This window comes from Oxyura jamaicensis, chromosome 11 (assembly GCF_011077185.1).
Source record: "Oxyura jamaicensis isolate SHBP4307 breed ruddy duck chromosome 11, BPBGC_Ojam_1.0, whole genome shotgun sequence".
In the NCBI taxonomy this organism is placed as follows: Eukaryota; Metazoa; Chordata; class Aves; order Anseriformes; family Anatidae; genus Oxyura; species Oxyura jamaicensis.
In genome coordinates, this window is record NC_048903.1 from 17,584,711 (window position 1) to 17,605,037 (window position 20,327).

The 20,327-nt window shown below is 39.0% G+C and overlaps 1 protein-coding gene across 2 annotated transcripts in view; it reads right to left on the reverse strand.

Moving 5' to 3' along the window:
• Positions 1–8,110: 8,110 nt before the first annotated feature.
• The window catches only part of KCNG4 (potassium voltage-gated channel modifier subfamily G member 4), an 18,315-nt gene continuing 6,098 nt past the window's right edge, over positions 8,111–20,327 (reverse strand). For both annotated transcript variants that reach the window (XM_035336621.1, XM_035336622.1), the window contains one exon: positions 8,111–9,655. In XM_035336621.1, coding sequence (XP_035192512.1) covers positions 8,870–9,655 — 786 coding nt within the window. In that variant the 3' untranslated portion in view covers positions 8,111–8,869. The remainder of the gene's footprint in view (positions 9,656–20,327) is intronic.

The following is a 20,327-nucleotide window of genomic DNA, read 5'->3' on the forward strand; positions in this document are numbered from 1 at the left end:
GTCTAGTGAGCTTAGAAACGTTCACAGCATTACATGGGTTTCTGTTACTTTGTCAAGCAAAACACTTTGCAGATTGGTTCTTCTGGTTCTGGTTGCTTCTGCTGGGGCCAGTGGGGACTGATGGGGTCTGCATGGCTCACATGAAATGTTATGAAAGGGGATATGTGGAGGCAAAAGCATGACAAAGATCTCGAGGTGATTCTGAGGGCAGGTAGTGTAAATCTGAGCATTTAGGATGTGAAAAGACAGAACTGTCAACAGAGGGAGAAACCAGAAGAGCTCAGCCTGTTTGTTACTGGGGGTAGGAAGTCCTTGGAATCAGCTGCAGTTTCCTGTAACAATTAACTTAGTCTGCAGAGGAACTCCAACAAATTATTTTATACCTGATGTTAATGGAATCACACAAGATGCATGCCTGAAAGCTGGGAGAGGTAAGGGGGGAGCTGGGGAGGAGACATCAGCTAAAGGCTGCTGTCAGGATCATTGCTGTGTGCGTTTCACAATGAAAACCTTTTAGCAAGACTTTTGGAGAGGCTGCAGTGGTATCTTCAATGCGTTTGTGTCCATGGACCATTTTATATAGGATAACCAGAAATAAATAAAGTGACGTGAGTATAGGCTATAAATTCCATCATACCAGAACAGCTACTAGCTCCGACAGGAGAGGACCATCCATCTAAGCTCTGAGTTGGCTGCTCCTTTACCTTGCTGAGTAGTGCAGGTACCACTAGAGGGCTGTCAGACAGAAGGAGTGAGGACCTCTGGGAGGGCATCCAGGGCAGAGCAGGGTTTAGTGCAGGACCTCTACAGACTGGTTTTGAGGCAGGGTCTTAACTATCAGAAAGTTTAGGAAGCAAAAAGGGGAGAGACTTGGTCATTCTGAATTGTGTTTCTATTATGTGAAACATTGATGTTAATTATAAACGAACCTCTTGATTCATTTTGGCCTTGAAAGCATGATTCAGAGGCAGGGTGCTTGTGGTCTGCTATGAGGTTTCAGAGGATGGAGGCATCTCTGTGAGCCACAGGTAGCAGTGTGTGTGAAGTCTTTTTTGGTAATTCATATGTTGAAGAGATAGAAGTCCCGGAGGTAAAAAGGGCTGAATCACTGGAGTATGTTTTTTGGTTTTTGTGTGTGTGGTGTTTGTTTTTTTTTTTTTTCCAGCTTGCTGCTCTAATTTGTATAAGAGCATTAGAAGTGTATCTGAAAGCTGCCTTGCAGTATTATAAAGTGTTAGTCTCAGAAGGCAGTAACAAAATAGGTAAGATACTGAACAAGAAGGGGACCAGCACGGTGACTGGGCAGTGGGGGTCTTGCTTGGCCAACAGCCTTTGGCTCAGATCTGGCTGGAACGGAGCTGGAACACAGCCACCGAAGCGCGAGCACGTTGTCTGTCCATGTGCGCCTCGCTTCCTTGATGGACTGCAAGACTAGGAGAAGATCCTGAACACTGATGTCTCAATATTGGCTCAACACCAAAGCAGTGTTCCTGCAGATTCAATTACACTCATCTGGACGTTTGGCACATAAGTTGATGTTTCTTCGGTAATTTTCTTCAGTTGGTAAAAGTGCACCCAGTGACTGTACTGGGAGGGAGACCAGTGCAATGTTACAAAGACACACAAATCCTCAGATGTGCCACTGAAGGCCATAACTGGGGAAATGTTAGCTTAAAAACTGTCTGCCATGTCATTCCTTACAGGCAAACTCACAGGCTTTGTGAGGAAAAACCTCTGTTAATACCTGTTCCTCTAGACCTGCGCCCTGCTATCTCTTGAGACCCAGTCATATAAACGCAGGTCATTGAGACAGTTCCCTTGCATGCCTTCAGGCAGGGTTCAGCGCTGTGCAGAGCCTTCAGCTTAGAATCCACCTGACTTACCTGCCACATTTTAAAAGGAAACTTCCAAAACTAATAAGCTTGATTATTCAACAGAAAAGCAGATAGGATAAATGAGTGCTATTGTTGTCTTTTGTGCAGGGTACTCCAAGATTTTTTGGCTTGTTGCTTTTGCTCTCTGAATAAAATGGGAGAAACTTATAAATATTAGCAGTCCTCAGTGCTGCTTTTTAGCCCATTGACCAAGCAAGCAGCTGTGATTATGCCAGCTTTTCTCAAATGAGCATGCCCTTAAGGAGCAGGTTCAGCACCTCCCCATAGTTCTAATTAGAGCGTGTTCTCTCCCATGTGCAAGAACACAACAATTATCTAATAGCTATTTACAGGTTGGAATATTCCCTGTGGTGCTATTAGAGGGCCTTTAGTGGCTTCTCTTTGTGTTGGAGACAGGATGAATCAAGACTTGCTTCCGTGTTCTTCCAGTTTCCCACCCAGAATGAGCCAGGCTGGAAATCTGGCAGGAGCTTTGAAAGTCCTTCGAAGATTCCTCCCTTTTGGAAAGGCTGGTGTTTGGGAGTGCTTGGTGTGGCACTTTCAGGGTGTGTAGTCTGTAATTTTAGGAAGAACATGATATATACGAAATGACAACCAACAGTACTAAAAGTATAAATAAGACTGGAAATACAAAGGCTTATGTTTGTGTCTGGTATTGCAATTCATGTTAACAAGGGAGTTGCAGGTGTCACTGTCTCATGAGACTTCTAGAGCCTGAAGTGTTGATCAGTTATTTGTAAAAGGAAGGCCAGTCTTTCTCTTCAGCTTTCTGATAGTCTCTTTTGCATTTCAGAACCACTTGATGAAGCAGAAGAATGACAGCAAATGTTGCAGCAATAGAGAAGTCCTTGCAGCCCTGTTCTCAACTGCAGTAAGTTGGTAAAGTCTATGGATTTTAAGAGTGATACAGATTCTCACCACATCTAGGCTGTCTTTTTTTTTTTTTTTTTTTTTTTTATCCCAAGGTGAGATACTGAACCTGGCAATGTAAAAAAATGTCTTTTTAAAAAACAGTCAAAATCTGTGTTACTTCAGTGTTCAAATCTGTTTTCTCAATATAAATCAAACATAAAATTTAAGAGCTACTTAGAGTTTTCAGTATACTGGGTGATTCAAGCTATCTAGACTTCCACAGGAGCCAGAGGTACTTTGCAGATCATGGGAATTATCCAACAACCTCCAAAAACAGGCCCCTAATTTGCTCTTAATTCAACAAATGGTTATTAAAGACGAGCAAACCCATTATCCTGTAGTGCTGACATACTTTGCTCTTTTGGGACATGATTTGAAACTGATTTATCTTTTGTTCTGTGTAGTGTTCCTTCCAATAATCTTATTCTTGAAATTTCTGTCTTTTTAAAAAATTCTACTTGTGTAATAACTCAAAGGAACAGACTTTGTGACAGTTTTACTCAGAAATACAAAACTCTGTAGGAAAATGCAATTCTAAATTCTATTAGAACATTTCACAATCTGTGGATCACTAATGGCACAAATCTATTTGACCTTCATTTTCCATTACCTATCTTTGTATCAGTATGAAATAGCTTAATTTGCTTAAGATTGCATACTTACACCTTAATGAGCTGATAGCATTATCTTTATCAACTCTAAATTACTGAACTAAGTCTCACTTAATATTAGATGCAGACAATGTCCTAGGTATGAGCCTATGTAACAGAGTTGGAATTACAGATAAAGCTATGTTAATAGCATTAATCAAACTGAAAATTAGGCAGTGGGAAAGGCAAAGAAAGTTTCCACGGTTTTACCTTCTGATTCCTAGAAATATCCTGTTAAAAACAGTAATTGTGCTGTACAAGTCTATTCATGTATCTTTGCTGAACTGTGTAATTTTTTTTTTTCTTTAATCATCAGTAGCTCCTAGCTCTTCCTTTTCTCTGAAGCTTTGAAATTTCTTGGAGTTTGTCTTTGAGCTGAGATGATTTCTTATGAAATTCTAACATAAAAGTCTCTCAGAGCCAGAAGAGCTCTAACTAATTTGGTGTGAAAGTAGGCAGTTTGGAAAGCTCCAGGATATCTTGGCAAAAGGAAAACACCAGACTAATGAATATTTTTATAATTTGGAGGAAAAGTAGATCCTCGAGGCATAAAGTTTTATCATAGTCATCTACTTGGTGGTGGTGATGATATTTCAAGAAAGTGATTTGCAAGTGAAATTTTAAGGAAAATCTGTTAAAATTTTCTTATTAAAAGACAGCGTTAGACACTTACAGGATGGTACAAGACCTGTTGATCGAAGGAAATAAAAGCACTTCATGTTTGTTTTATTGGCATTCTCTGTTCATGAGTGCAATTCAATTATCTTTAGTATTTGTCGCTCTGCACCTTTAAGGTTATAGAATTTTCCTATTGGGATTCATAACGATATGGCTTTTTGTATAGCAAATGAACTGTTCCTGAGGTGAGCTTCCAAGAGCAGGAAGGCAAAGACAAAAGAAGCTGGGAAGCTAGGAATGTAACTGTTGAAGTGTACCCAGTTATGTGTACGTAACTGGGAGTTATGTGTGGGGGTTATGTGTACCCAGATACAGACCTAAAGACAAGCGGTGGAATATCAGCAAATGATAAATTTGTTTGAATTTAACTGAAAATCACTGAATGCTCACAAAGGCATTGAAAGGGCTTCACTGCTATGTAAGGTCAATGTAAACTCCGCCTCATCTACTTTAGGCAGAAGAAAAGTTCTGTATCACTCCATTTATTCTTCCTGAGAACTATCAGTTTCCTGAAAGATGATGTCTAACTGAGTAATTCTTGGCTGTACACTGGAACTGGCAAGCAAGGAATTTCAGAAGATACTATGACTGCCATCTGCATGTATGGTGTTCTATGCTAATATGTTAAGTCCTAAAGGATTTTTATTTTTTTAAACAAAGTTGTCGGGTATGAACCAGTAAAACATCTCATTTAAAATTTTAAGTGACTTTACATGTTATATTAAGAAGATTACATCTTATTACTAGTTATGGTACTTTTTACCGGTGACATAACAGAATATCTCTTTCAGAAGAGATGCAAACAAAGTCTTCTACAGCCCTTCTCTTACAGATATATGCTTTATTTTTTACAACCAGGCAGGAATCAAGTATAAAAATAATGAAATGTAGCTGGATTTTTACCCTTCCCTCTTGCTGAGTCTACTTTAATATTCTGCTAAGGTGGTCCTTAAGCACTCCTACTTGGTGCTGATTATCTAAGTAATTTTCACTTGAGTTGGTTCCTTAGTCCTTGCTAGAATGCAGCTCTCGCTTGTAATGATGTAGCTTAGGGGTAAACTTTACCCAGGGAAGTGGTGAACATCCTGTTTAGCTCAGACAAACTATTGCTACATAAGCAAAATAGTTCACAGAAAGGAATTTAACACTTTCAGTAAAAATGTGCTGGAATGCAGAAAACAGACTCCATTCAGGATACTTGAGTATTATATTGGCCTTTTGTCAGTTTTAATTTTAACATGTGGCTAATACATCAGAGTGAAAACTTTCTGCTCCTCTTTCAGGGAGTGTGCTGTACTTCTCGTTTCCTTGACCTTTTAAGTTTTCATCATTTTTTATAGATCACTGCAATGTATAAGAACAATTTCCTGAAGGGAAAAAAAGGGGGGGGGGGGGTTAAAAAGATTGCATTAAGAATAAAATTAGAGGGGGCATAATCTGTATAATTTTTTATCGGCAGACATGCTTAAGAGTTCATTATAACTGCAGAAATTAAATAATTAGCTTTACTGTTTGGGTATGTTTGAAATAAAAAAAAATATATTGACCAACATAAATTTAAAATAGCTCAGCTCTAATTTATGTTTAGAATGTGTGTAATACGTAGGATTAAATTACAGAATAATTCATATAAGTAATGTACCATTCTCTCCAATAATTTATGACTTAATAATTAATCTGAATTATATATGGATGCTAGTGACTGGATGTAAACTTCAGATTGCCAAGGACAGATAAAAAGCAACTTTTGGGAGATCTAGCAGTAGGTTAAAGTTATAAAATACTGACCCCATGAAAGTAACAGAACTTCATTACTAAAAGAATACATCCATTTTATATAAAGCTTCTCTGCCAGAGGAACTGATGAAAGTCAGAGGAGAAACAGCTGGAGAATGGCTGGGAGGTACAAGTGCTACAGAGAGAATTTAAAGCAATTTGCAGAATCCCTGAAGAAATTACAGTTAGGTCAGAGCAAAGGTCTTAGTCCCTCAGTACTATTCCAACATCACAGGAAACTTGCATTAGTCCGTGGTCAAAACCAATTCACTGTATTTTGGTTCTGAGTCAGACTGGCAATTGGAAGGGCCCTGTACTGCATATCCCTGTGATCCTGTCCCTATTCTAGCTGGTTTGCAGAGCAGAATATCTACCGATTTCCCGAAATAAATCATTACCATTAGTAATTTTGTGGGTCCTTCATTATAAGGCAAAGATGTTGCTTATCAGAGTTTCAGTTAGAAGTTAGAAAACAGATGTGATGCCTTGAGGAGGGCTGAGGAACGTGGTTCCCACTGGATATCAGGTGCTGGTCCCCCACATCTTCTAGGATTTAGATTCAGGGAAGAGGCTCTGAACTAAGAGAGGGGGCTGTATGCCAGGCACCTAAACTGCTCTTTTAATTATGTCTAGTTACGAAATGATATGTACTTGGCAACAACAATATCTGCTAATTGTAACTGCTTGTTCTGAATTTGTTACTCAGTTGAATTACACAGGAACTAAATGTTCCCCTCAACATATTTTTTTTTTCCTTTCCTAATAACACAGTGAATCATGAAGGACGTTTTCTATGAAAGCTGGTGCAGGCTTGACCCGGCAGTAGGAAGAAATTTGGTTAGAAATGGAAATGTGTAGTATGGTCCTGATTCTGCCAAATGTACCAGCACTTACTTCACTGTTAAATGGTGGTGGTGATTTTTTTTTTCTTTCCTCCAACTTTCAGCACATTCTTGCACTGTCTTCATCTCTGCCAGAGCAGAGGGACAGAAGTGTGCTGCAGTGGGTGTTGAGGCAGTACGCAATGGTTGTTCCTGAGAAGCTGAAGCAACCCTAAAGAAATACAGAATCCCCAAGAGAAATGCAGGTGGCATGACATGCCTAGGAGCTTGGAAGGCTTGAGGTCATTCTCCACATATAGGCTGGATTTTGTTTGGTTTCCTATCTGAGTAGTCCTGTGTTAGAGAATCACTGGCAAAAATAAAAGTTAATAAAATATCAGATGGATTTATGCATAAAACAGCAGAAATTGCACCTGTTATGTGGCAAATAAAAATTCCTGTCATCTAGAGTCTACTTGCTCCGATTGTGTTGCTACATCCCATCTATAATCTGCTAGAGTTTCCCTGCTTTAGATCATAGGGTCAATAGCAAGATAAACCCAAGAGATTAATTTGAGTCACATGATGCAAACTGTGCCAACAACTGTGGTTTTCTCTACTTAAGCTATGAAGCACAGCAAGGATAGCATCAAAAAACTGGAACTCCCAAATGCCTGCCCGAAGTTGCATAACTCTGCCGGTGACTGTGTTTGTGTGTCCACGTGGGAGGCTGGTCACACGCCTGGAAGTGTCCCCTGGGCTCTCGGGGACATGCCCTGCCTGAGCACAGTGCTTGCTGAAAACTGGAACTCAAGGGTCATCTCACTGAGCTCTGCCTCGCTGCAAGGTCATAGGGAACCTGGCAGGATTTAGGAAATGGAATAATGAAAGCTGAAAATCTGATTTTAAAATTGCTTCATGTTGGTACTTAAACATGTCAAAGTTCTGCAGATACCACCAAGACTGTTTACAAGCTGAGGACCCATGCATGAGCTGACCAGACCCTATATACATAGATGTATGCACAAACCTGACTTTCATTACTTGGTATAGGTTTCCACTAACTGCATTCACAGCATCTAAAAGGTTGAATTTTAAAATATCATCTGGAATATCTCAAGAAGTAGCATTTTTGACTTATGTAGGCCTGTCATTTTCTTCTGGCTAGACTTGTGTATGCCAAGAGGGACATCTTCTATTTGCATTAGCAAATCACTCCCACTGCCTCCGGCAATCATTCCTCTTAGTTTTGCTATTTATACATTTGAATACTTCTGAGCTGTCATTTTATTTTCAATAACTTTTAATTATTTTTTTCTAGAGAAGCCAACACCATTCAATTAAAGAGAAAAAAATAAAAACACAAAATTATACGTTCAAGTTTGGGTTTTTATTCCTCTTTTTTTTTCATTTTTTAAATATATGAAAAAAGTTTGAAAATTTCTGTCTAGTATGAAATGTTTATAATTTCAGACTTCAACCATTTTTCAAGCAAATTCTCTTGCAAACACTATGTGTCTTACAACAGCAGTGCAATTCATTGTTTAGAAATTGATCATCTGGTTACAGGCAAACTTTGAAAGCTTTCACATATAGTGCTTTTATTATAAGCTTATTAGTAGCTTTAGATACAGAGCTCAGATTTATATTGAGGCTTCTTCTGTATGCCTGGCTGATGAGCATTGTACAAATAACACTGGTGCATAGCCCTGAAAAAAATCCTTTCTAATGCTTGGCTCAAGGTGTTAATTGCAAAGAACATTGGAAACTCAAAGGCAAATAAAATAACAAGTGTTATTTGTGCCAACAGAAGCTGTTTTGCTTGCTATTCATTCGATATTAGTTTTTCAGCAAGATACATAACTGGCAGAGACAAAGTTGAATCTTATCGTTAGTCCTAGTGAAGAATGAATATTTATTTGTTACTGAATAAACTGTGACTTCTGACATTCTCAAAACCTCCGCCTTCATAATGATGTGTTGGAGCCAGCTGCATTGGCTTGTACTGCTTTGTAATACCTATCCTGGCAGAGAAAAATAGCATTGCAACCTAATTTTCTTGCTTTGCTTTACATATTATGTTGACATACATGTGTATGTTTCTATTCCTATTCTTGGGAATGTTTTACAGCAAGGCTTAGTTCCCAGTGTAAATGTATTTGATCGGTGATGCTGGCTCCTCTAGGATCAAGCTGTCTGTGTCATTGAAGGTGTCACTTTCACCAGAATGATTGGCATTTTTTACTCTGTTTACCCGAGACTGCAATCGTTCATGTTCCTTCCTCAGCTCTGAGTAGGAATGGGAAAAGGTGTGGAATATTGATGTTGCAGGAAAAGACATGATGAGAATCCCACTGAGGATGCTGCTCAGAGCTACCATCTGGCCCGGGACGCTCCGTGGTACCATATCTCCATACCCCACAGTGGTCATTGAAATGATGGCCCACCAGTAAGAGGCAGGTATGCTCGTGAATTCAAGCACCTTGCCCGATTCGTTCTCAGCAAGGTAGACCAAAGGAGAGAATAGAGTGACAGCCACGCATAAGAAGAGTAAAAGCAGGCCAAATTCTCGTGTGCATTTCCGAACTGTGAGGCCCAAAGTCTGTAAGCCCAAGGAGTGCCGGGCAAGGCGCATTACATACAAGATCCTCAAGGCACGTAAAACCCGTAGCACCAAACCAACCTTCTCCAAATATGTGTTGCTGCTTGGCCTGTCATCTGCCTCATTAGAGTCATCCTCTGCCAAGATGAGGGAGACATAATAGGGTGAAATAGCCAAGAAGTCAATTATATTCAGGGGCCCTTTGAAGAACTGACACTTGCTCCTTGCTTGAATGAATCGGAGGCAGAACTCCAGGGAAAACCAAGCCACACAGATGGTCTCTATGACGAAGATGTAATAGCACTTCTGGGAACACTCACCCTGACGCAAAACAAAAAGAGAATTAAATAAAAGAACAGTCTGTGAACCAGCATCCAAAAATATTAAAGAAGCAGCCATGCATACCTTCTTGAGTCACTAACATCAGAAATAATAAAAATCCCAGCTAGCAGGTTGTATAGTAGCTGTCTTTCAATGGTGAATAGGAGGTAATAAGCACATGAAATATTTAGATGAACAGATATACTGCCTGCTTATTTTATTATTTTGCTTCTTCCAGTCCAAATGCATGAAACTGTTTTCTGAATATGAGAAAAACTCTACTCTCTCTGAGCATACAGCCTGTAAATTCCAACTTGCAGCTCTCAGACAAATTAATTTAAATTTGACCGGTTCATTAACCTAAACGAAATATAGTGTCTCTTCAAAGGAGAGATTAATGTTCAAAAGTATCTCCAAACTTCTGGTGCTGTTCAATGCATGGTGCTTTTGCAAAAGTTGGGTACTTTTGCAAAAGTTTGGGTACTTGCAATTAAAAGTGGTTCAGAGAGATTCAGTAAGTCATCTGGATCCTTGGCTCAGTTATCCATATACAAGTCATATTTCTTTCTATATTTACAAATGTTTTATAACTACAATTGAAAGAAAAATAAATACCCTCCTGTAGGCAGAACTTGCCTTGAAGAATCCTCCCCCAGTATTAAGACCCCATGCTATAAGCAGTACTTTCCTTGGTTTTGTTATCAAAGGAATTGCTTTAGTTTGCTACCTCAGATTCACACTTATTTTTTTATTCTGTTTTCTTGAGCTTAAATGAAATTTATTTTGGTCTATTGCAGTGAAATGAGGAGGAAAATGTAAACTAACTCCTGATTATTTGGATAAATGAGAGAATAGGGGAACAGTTCCGTATACACTATTATCCATTCTCAGCCATGTTTCACAAGCAATATTAGTGGAAAACACCATGGGAAACACATACCTCTATTACTAATTAAAGTTGCTCGCAGTGTTCAGTTATGCTCTGCATTGAATGTGATGGTTTTTTTTTTGAGGGTGTCCTTTTGAATAAAATTACAGCTATTCTTGAGACATAACATTTTTTTTGTTGTTCAGACACTGAACATGCAAAAGCCAATATTATAAATAAACCTATATAAAAAATATAAACCTATATAGAAATAGCCTGTAGTTCTGTCATCGTTATCACGTTATGATTATTGGCTATCTGAGACTCCCCAGGTAAAATCATAATATATCCTGGTTTTTTTTTGTGTGTGTGTTTTTTTTTTGACACAAGTCTGTCAGAACAATTCATCTCTTTGGGGAGTTAGCACTCTCTGGGGATTTTTTTCTCTTTCTGTACAGCAGACAAACGAGATCATAATTTCTCTCAAAAGAGACATTTCAAAAGGTAACAAAGACTCAGTTCTGCTAGAGTTATGTGTAGATGATGAGGTTATAGCCCTATTGAAGTCACTGCAGTGACAGTACCTAGAGTGCATTGATGTTTGCAGAGTTGCTGACTTGGCTTGATAAGATTGCTTGTGATCAGCAATTGTGTTATGCAGTGTTCACGTTTTTTCTGTTTTAAATTATTTGTACAGCACAGCATGGACTCTTCACAGACCTGCCTGTGGTCACTCCAGTGATGTAGCCTGTGCATTATTCATTGGTCCCATCAAGATTTATTTTATTTTTTGTTAACTGGGCTGAATTTCCACTACATCTGCTATTTGTCTACCTTTATACATTTACAGGTGATGCTGCTCTCAAATCATTGTGTAGCTTCCCTATTCCTTCCTTGGAAAATACAAGAAAAAAAAAATGCTGGGAATTTTAACTGTTAAGATCTAGGATGCCTTTTGAACAGAGTATGTAAGTTAAGGAGCAGTGTGGGAAGAACTGATAGGGAGTTTTTTCTTCTCTCCAACCTCGGTTGCCTCAGTAATCCCCATGGGAAGTTATTTGTGCTTAGAGAAAGCGATTTGTGCAGTCAGCTTCCCAAATGCATATTTCACTTTTCAGAAGAGCGTTCTTCAAACCAAACTTTTCAAGAACATAACCATGCATTTTATTTTTCCTTTGTGCAGAACTGTGGATATAAAGGATGGTGAGTCCTCCCCTGTTAGCACGCTTTGTCTTTTTTATATACTTTGCAAAAGACACTTCAGAAATGTTTGTGTATGATTCAAACCAGCCCCTTTTGCTTCTACTCCTGCAGAAATCAAGAGAGTTACAGTATCGCCATCTCTGATTAATGCAGTGAATTCTGTGCTTTTTTTTTTTTTTTTTTTTTTTTTTTAGAAGAGATGGAAAAGGAAGGATGTTTATTTCAGAAGTGCCTACACAAGCTGAAAGCATGCAGCAAAACCATCCCTGTTTATCTTGGAGGGAACTGATTTATCCATGCAGTACTGTAGTTGTGCATGGAGGTGACTGGGTTGAACCCTAGAAATAACACAGCTGGGCAATCATCCCGCCGCAGGGCCATTTCACTCCATTCCATAGTGTAGCTGTACTATTCGTCAGTCAATCCTTATACAATATCTACCAGAGATGTCCAGGCCTCCGTGTCTCTGCTTACTTCTCTACTGGCAATGTCTAGGAAGAGTATAAGACCCTGGATAAGCACATGGTCACAAATTTCACCTTGGGAGATAAATTTCTTCCAATGAATTTGTATGTGAATGTTTTATGTATTAGGAATATTTGTATTTATTGTGTAATATATGTCACACATTTTATATAAGCTATCCCTCCCTAACACCAGTCATTTTGAAGATTCTTGATCCTTTTGAATATTTCATTCAAAACAGCAAATATTGTAGTAAGGGGGAAAAGAGGAAACAACAAATACCAAGGCCAATTTCTGTTTCTCCCACTATTTTTGATGATTTCAGACCCTCTAGTGCTTTATGTTCCACCTACAGCTGTTGTCCAAAGAGCAGGCAGAATAGCACACTGACTTCAAATACCATTCACTTACCAAAATACAGACACCTCTATGTCAATGGTAGATTTCAGATGTGCTATTGTCACCAACCTCCTATTGGATGATAGCTACTTTCAGTGAATTGTCCAATTATGAGCCAAATATTCTGATCAATGAGAGGTGTTTTGCCAAAATGGCCAATAAAGGAGTTTCTGGGGAAAATCAGCCTCTATATATTCTCTCTTTCTGAACAAAGTAAACACATTTGGGAAATTCTTGTGATCAAAGACTGCCAGAGCAAAACAAAAAATTCCCTCTCTTGCCCTTTATATTAACTAGAGCAGAATTCTGAGCTTTTATTTTTATATCTTTGTGTCAAATTTATCTCTGATTTCTTTCTCCTCCTGACTGCATTTTTATACCCATAGTATCATGGTGCAGTAGAACTTACAAAAGCACCAGACCAATGTAGCATTGAACATGAGGGGAATATGAGGCTTTATTTATAACTGACCACAAAATGTTTTGGGTGGGATTTTTCCACAAAACCCTCTGCGATGTTTTACAATACCATGGCATCAATCAGTAGTCATCCTGTCACTGACTCTGATGGGAGAACAGTTAGAACAAAGCTAGCGGTGAGTGAGTACCTGACACTTTATACTTCCTGCAGATTTACTTCTGAATAGTGCAAGAATTTTTCAGGATTTATGGAAGTTGTCTATAGCTGAATTCTACAACGTATGGTGTGAATGTAATAAAAAGAGTGCCTGGTATTGATCTCATGTATGAAAAGAACATTTGGTTCAGCAACAAAGGACACAATGATTTGTATATAAAAAATTATATACTGTGCCTGACGGTTTGAAATATTGAATGATTTCTTAAATTTATACACCACCTCAAAGAAGTAAAGTGGCTGTTTCAAATTTCTCTGCCACCAAAGATAATAAGCAATTCATAATTCTTTTTCATTATTTCCTTCTGCTGTATAAGGTAATGGCTCATTTTCTGGGTTCTGTTATGTATTGGAGTGTTTATAGTGTTACAGTAAAAAATGCTCATTTTATGATATTTTTATTATCTTCTTTTTAGCTATGAAAACAATGGGCTCATAATAAAAAGTAAGAATGGTCACAGTGAGTCCATTAGCCCAGTGCCCTATTCTACGAGCCTGAGAAGGCACAGGTGCCCAAGACAAGTCTCCTGGCTTCTGTTTTCCTCTCCAGAGCTTCCTACACTGGAGGTGGTGTTAGTGTTTCTCATCTATAAAGTTGGGCCATTCTTTTTGTCTGCTTACTGCATGCAGACTTGCTTCTTTCTTTGCTTTGAACTAAGTTCCTGTTAGTTCCATCTGATGCCCCTAAGATCTCATGCTGGAAAGGACACTAAATAGTCAATGGATGTTTACTCATTTCCTGCTATTTACAATTTTGTAGACTTCTATCACAGTCCAAGTCAGAGCTTGTTCCTGTCCTCCAGAATTCTGCCTGCCTTAGTGAAGCCATTCCATCTCTTTTGCCTTGCTCTGGCCCTTTTCTCTTGTGAGATGCAAAGGACTGGGACTGCAGTTTTAAAGCCTGGGTGAACTGTGGGTTTATTTAGTCAAGTCTACATCCTGTTTATAACCAATCATTCTTTATATTTTGCTTTCTTAATGTACTCTCCTTACAAAAGTTTAAGCAAATTGGATCTACTCAGGAGCTGTGCTTAGAATGTATTATTACTAATAGGGAAAAATGTTGGGATTCCGGTAAGCTTTACTGCAACTTTCTTGCAGTATATTTTTTGAAAGGATCTGAGGTTCAGAAATTCAGCACCTCTGATGCCAGCACTGGCCAGAGTGATGTGTTGCATCTAAACCGCAGGCCTTAATTGCACAAGTTAGGGAAATGAAATTTATTCCCTAACTGTGAATTCAAGCTAAATGAACTTGGGATATGTGTCGCTCACAAGATAAGATAAATAAGATAAATGCCCTGGCCAAGTGCCGTCTTAGTTTACCAGGAAACATTAATTAAAGCATAATGACATCTAGGTTAATAAACAAAACCAGATCTTAGAATTATGTTGTACTATCCTATCTTACAACAGATATAAATCTCATCTAGTGAAAATAATATCTGTACATGCATCAATAGTTGTAGCAATGCCCAGGGAGACTGAATCAGAATCTCCCTTGCAGAATATATATCTCATCTGTCCACCTTGGTTTTCATATGCAATGTACTTGTTTACATTTTCTAGGCAAGGAGAAAAAATATTATTATAAACTCATTTATAAATAACTGGATAAGAGCACCAAGGAGCTGTTCTCATGTCCTCAGGATCTTCTTTGCATTGGCTATTTGTGACCCACTTGGTTGCACTCTGAGGCATTTTATAATTAAAATATGCTAGGGAAAAGCTGTTCTGAATCATTACCTGACCTGCTGATTAGTTTTCTGCTGCTGAAGATTTACCCCAGTATTTCTGAAGTGGATATTTAACCTTTAGAAAGACAAGTAATATTACTTATGCATCTGAGCTGATAAAAGTCTTTAAACCCAGTTAGAAATCATGCTTGAATCACTACATGCAAGCATTGTTATTTGCAGGTACATTTATGGAAACCAGCTGGCTCATCAACATAAAACAAATAAGTGTTGGACAAAAAGGATCTGAAACCTCTTCCCAGCTAGATCCACCCTAGATGCAGGAGTGATAAAGGCTGTTTTGTTGCTCAGTCACCCAGAAAGACACTAAACAAACACAAAATGAAGCAGAGAAAGAACTCAATAAAGCAATATGCTTGACTCTTCTTGATTCAGCCTCCTCTTGGAGCTTTAAACAGTGGCAAATAGGACCTGGACCTGCTTAGTACTCTGCAGTTGAGGGACAAGCTGCCAGAAAGCCATCTTTCACACCCGAAATGCCTGGCAGTGGGTTTGGTGCAAGGTCACAGTCCACATCTGCTAAACTTACCCTGGCACATCCTAATTTATTTTGGCATATTCAGCCAGTTACTGCTCAGATCCTTCTCCCTGGTCCACACGCTATGTTGTGGACAGAGACCAGTGGCCACTGAAATGGCAGCAGATGGGATCAGTCTGTACTGAGGCTATCGACCTGCCCACTGCCTGTTTGCTCAGGCCGACTGCTGCGCACCTCCTGGCGGAAAGGCTTATTGCAGCCAGGTGCTCCTGCAGGCTGGCCTTTTGGCGCCCAGAAAAAAATGAAAAAAAAAAAAATAAATAAATAAAAATAAAACCATTCAGCTGTGTATGTATCCTCTCTAAGCCCAAGGCCGACTTATTTCTCGGGGAAGGTGCTGTTTCCCAGCCTTCTGCACTTCTCAAGGTTATGCATGGGCACTGCATCCTGAGCTGTAGCTTGTCCCCAGAGAATTCCCTCTATGGATGAAAATGCAGGGTAACGTAGCAGTGACAAAATAAGCTTTAGTTCTTCTCTCTCAGACAGTGTGTCTACAGTGTGAGTCTACAAGTCTGGAAAGTCATTAAGGTGAAGAGGAACCAGACCAAGACCTTTGTATAGATCTTTGTATTACCAAGATACCAAACCGTCTCCCAGGTATTCTTATCCCACTTTGCATCAGGAAATGAACAGATGCAGGAGAGAAATCTCTTTTGGTTGTAAAATGACAATTAAGTCTTAGTAAGTTAGTAAGTCTTGTTCCAGTCTGTGCTCCCTGCCTACCTGGAGCTGTGGGATCCAGCTGCAGTGCTGGAGGTACTGCTGAATCACTGCGACTGCATTGCTGCAATTATTTGAATAATGAAACCATGCTCTGCTGAATCAAATGATGGTCAGGGAGAACTTGAAAACCCTGTGTTATGGATCACTTCAAAACTGGGATTTATGGTTAGAGAGCCATGCAATAAAATCAAAAGTTTTATTGCCTGCTGAGAGAGAACTGTAACCTGATGTACAGAATGATGAGCTGGTTAAAGGAGTGCTGTGTATTCTGATCACAGAACGATTTTCCACTCATTTTGCTTTATGGGAAAGAAACCTGGACTTATGAAAACAATTTCTCTAACTAGTCAATTTGAGGAAAGTAAACTAAACTAAGGGATTATATTAATGTGGGCATTACAAAGAACATAGAGAAGGGGAAATTTTTATCTCTGTATTCAACACAGATCATCCCCTCTGGGGAGGAAATGTAACTGAAATAAAATATTTCGATTAACTCTTAAGCTTGGGTCCTTATTCTGCAAACACTGTGAGCATCAATCTGAAGAATTTCAATTTGATCCAAGCCAATTGGTGACCCCAGAAGATTTGTATTCGGAGAGAGATGTGGAGGTATTATCTTTCTCTTTATATTTCCAGTAAGAAATGTAGTAGACTTTGTTTTGTAACTGTGAGAAACAGTATGACAGGTATTTATCTGGGACTTAGGAGAAAGACTTTCAATTTCCAATTTTACTTCTGGTCAAATCTTTTGCACTATTACCATTTCTTCTCTACTCCATTCCTCCTGCATCGTAAGCTCTTTGCAGCAGAGGTACCTGTTGTTGTACCTGTGTACTGGAGGGCGTACAGCAGGGCCGCACATATGCTTGAATCTGTTTTGAGGGAAAATACTGGTGCTGACAGGATGAGATGACACTGTGGGAGTAAGCACAGCATATGCAGTTCATATCTCTGAAGCTGCAGTGAAATTAGCAATTAGATCCGCTTGTGCATCTTCAGAACTAAAATACCAGATTCTGATTTTGACTGTAGCAGTAAGCTGAAGAGTCCTCAGAGATTTCTGTCACATCCAAAGAGGAATTTCTACAGCACAGAGAAATTTGGGTGGTTGTTTATTTTTAATGCTAGATGCCTTACTTTCATGAATTTGGAAGATGCATTGATTCCAAATAGCATTTTCCAAAGATAGAGTGCCTTCTCCATGGGAGGAAATACCCATCTTCCAAATAAAGCATTTATTAGGTAATCATCTATGCTGAACCCCCTGAGATGACTCAAGTGAGAAAAGTGAGCAGGGTTTTTCCCATTGTGGCTATTGCAAACTTGAAAGCGTAGAAAGGAGAAGAAAGCATGATTCCCAGGGAGGAGCACAAGTGCCGGCACACTGGGTTGCAGTTGATTGCCTGCCTGTTGTAGAGCAGCTAGAGCAGCTGGGGTCCCCCCAGGATAGCGTGCAGAGCCAGGAGACTTAGTGCTGTTGGTATACAGCCAAAGCTGGATGAACATAAGGCAAACTAATAATGTCTAATTGTGCCTTCTGAACATTGGACCTTGTGCTGGCAGAGACAGCTTCTGAAAACCATGCAGAATCCATTTAGTCACTGAAATGGAGTGTCCAGAGCTTCTAAAGGAAATTGCTCTCTTTGGCAGTGGATGTGAGCTGAGACAGGGATGTTCAGCAGCATCTATCCCCCCGGTGCCCCTCTCTGGTTATATAGAGCAGGGCTTAAGTAGTACAGGCTTCACCAATGTTGTTGTATATATTATATTTAATGCTGAAGTATGCAATGCTGTTTGTGGATGTTTGGAAAACAATCGCTAATAATGTGCAACTGTTAAATGAGTATCTTAACATAATGGTCCAATTTCAGGGTCTAAACTTTTGACATTACTGTATGGGTATGCAAGCTTCAAAAACAGGCACACCCCACAATACAATAATATGTATATACCAAAGTACTTTAATATTCAATTTTCTGTTGTTTTTGTTTGTTTGTTTGTTTTTCACAGCTTATGTTTATATATTTATTCAATTGTTATTTAACTAATACAACCTGTGCTAAGTGCACCTAGTAGATGTTTTTTTGGTGCCTCGATGAAACACATTTTCATATCTTAAAATGTTGGAATAATTTAATTTGTGATTAAAATGGTTAGAAGAAATCAGAACTGTACTGAATGACTAGATTATTTAGGCAAGTGAGTGTCCACAATGTGTGTTCTGATAAAAAGCCAAAAAAATTCTTGGGCAGATGCAACAAAACCAAAACGTGTCCAGCTTTATTTTGTTCCAAGTAATTTCAAGTCATATGTATATACCAATATATTTGTAAATAGGCATGTACACATGTGCCTTTTTGGTCTTACACTTTTAAATGAGCATTCAAAGTGATTCTGAAAGTCGGAACTTCATTAATCTCTTTGCAGTAGAACAAGTCGTTCTGGGCCATACTTTGTGTGATATTTACCTTGTGTTAGAAGATAAGTTTGAACATAGAGTTACTGTCAAATACCCCTGCTGGTCAGATATTGTCTAAATAGTCCCCCACTTCATTAATAGTACTCTTAACTACTCACTGAAAAAAGGGTATTGTTCAGCAAGAATCATTTTCCCCTGGATATTCAGCTAGAAAATTCTTTTTTTGATCAGTGTTTAGAGCTGTTATTTAAAAGCTATAAAGTTAGTAGCCAAGGGTATCTGTCAAAATTCAGCTGTCATATTCTATTTAACAAAGGTGATTGCTTCTACTAGTCGGCCAAATTTCACTTTGATGGAGAGCCTTATCTTTGCAGACTGCGAGCGGTAGGACTGGGTTTGCACACCTCTCAGTGACACTCTCTACAGGGGTCATTATCTTCTCCAATCATTCCCAAGTCCTTCAAGCTTTCTTTCAATAAGTGCACTAGCAAGATTAAATGTTATCTGCGGGTTATGGGCAGGGTTGTATTATAATGTTATAATGTCTTCACAGTGGATTTAATAGCTTGAATGCTGAGGATATATCTCTTGCACACATATCTTCACATACTGAACTGGTTAAGTGCAAGTCAATGTGACGTTTTTTAATTACCCCATTTAGCTGTGGTGATAGTAACCCTGGTGAAACAAATGTCTTGTCTGATTTTCTTTCTCTTCCCAGGAAGACCAATAAATTGCTTTTCCTCCTATAAACCTCTGTAATGCCACTTTTAAAGAAAATGTGTTTCTGGACAGTTTCCTCTAGGTTACAAGCCAAATAGGCCATTTTCAGAGTGATACAGACAGCAGCAGCAACATCAAGCATCGAAAAACCTTAACCGAGGCCTCCAGAATAGTTGCCCAGAGCAGCTGTGGGTGCCCCATCCCTGGCAGTGCCCAAGGCCAGGCTGGATGGGGCTGGAGGCAGCCTGGGCTGGTGGGAGGGGACCCTGCCCATGGTAGGGGGCTGGAATTAGATGGACTTTAAGGTCCCTTCCAACCCAAACCATTCTGGGATTCATTCTATGATTCTTATAATGACATAGAATGAAATATATATATATATATGCGTATTTAGACATAGTTCTGTTTGTTATGTATCTCTGTGGGGTTTTTTCTCCTTTTGTTCATGTTTTCTGGATTCTCAGTATCATCAGTGACCAAAAACATAGTCTTTTAAAATGAGTTAGATTTCCATGTAATCAAATGACCCCATGAACTGGAGCTTCAACAAATGAATATACTAAGTTTCAAGATAAACTCATTAGGCCTGACAATACCGGTTGCTTTATATGTTGTTGGTTCTGTTTCATTAGCTTATATACAATACCTAAAGCAATTACAGGCCTATCAAGATCATTTAAGAGCAAACATAAAAATGAGTAGTAACAAGGTCAGACCACTCATTTATCACTGGAGAATAGAGGGAGAACAGAGAATAGATGTTTCCTTCTCTCTTAACTGAGGTGTCATATAAATGTAATTTTTTGGAGCCTTCTGCATCAGGAGAAAAAGATGTCATTGCCACCTGTGCTGAGGGAAAGAGGGAAAAGGAATGGAAATATCTGGGGTTTCCTTTTCTTTTCTTTTCTTTTCTTTTCTTTTCTTTTCTTTTCTTTTCT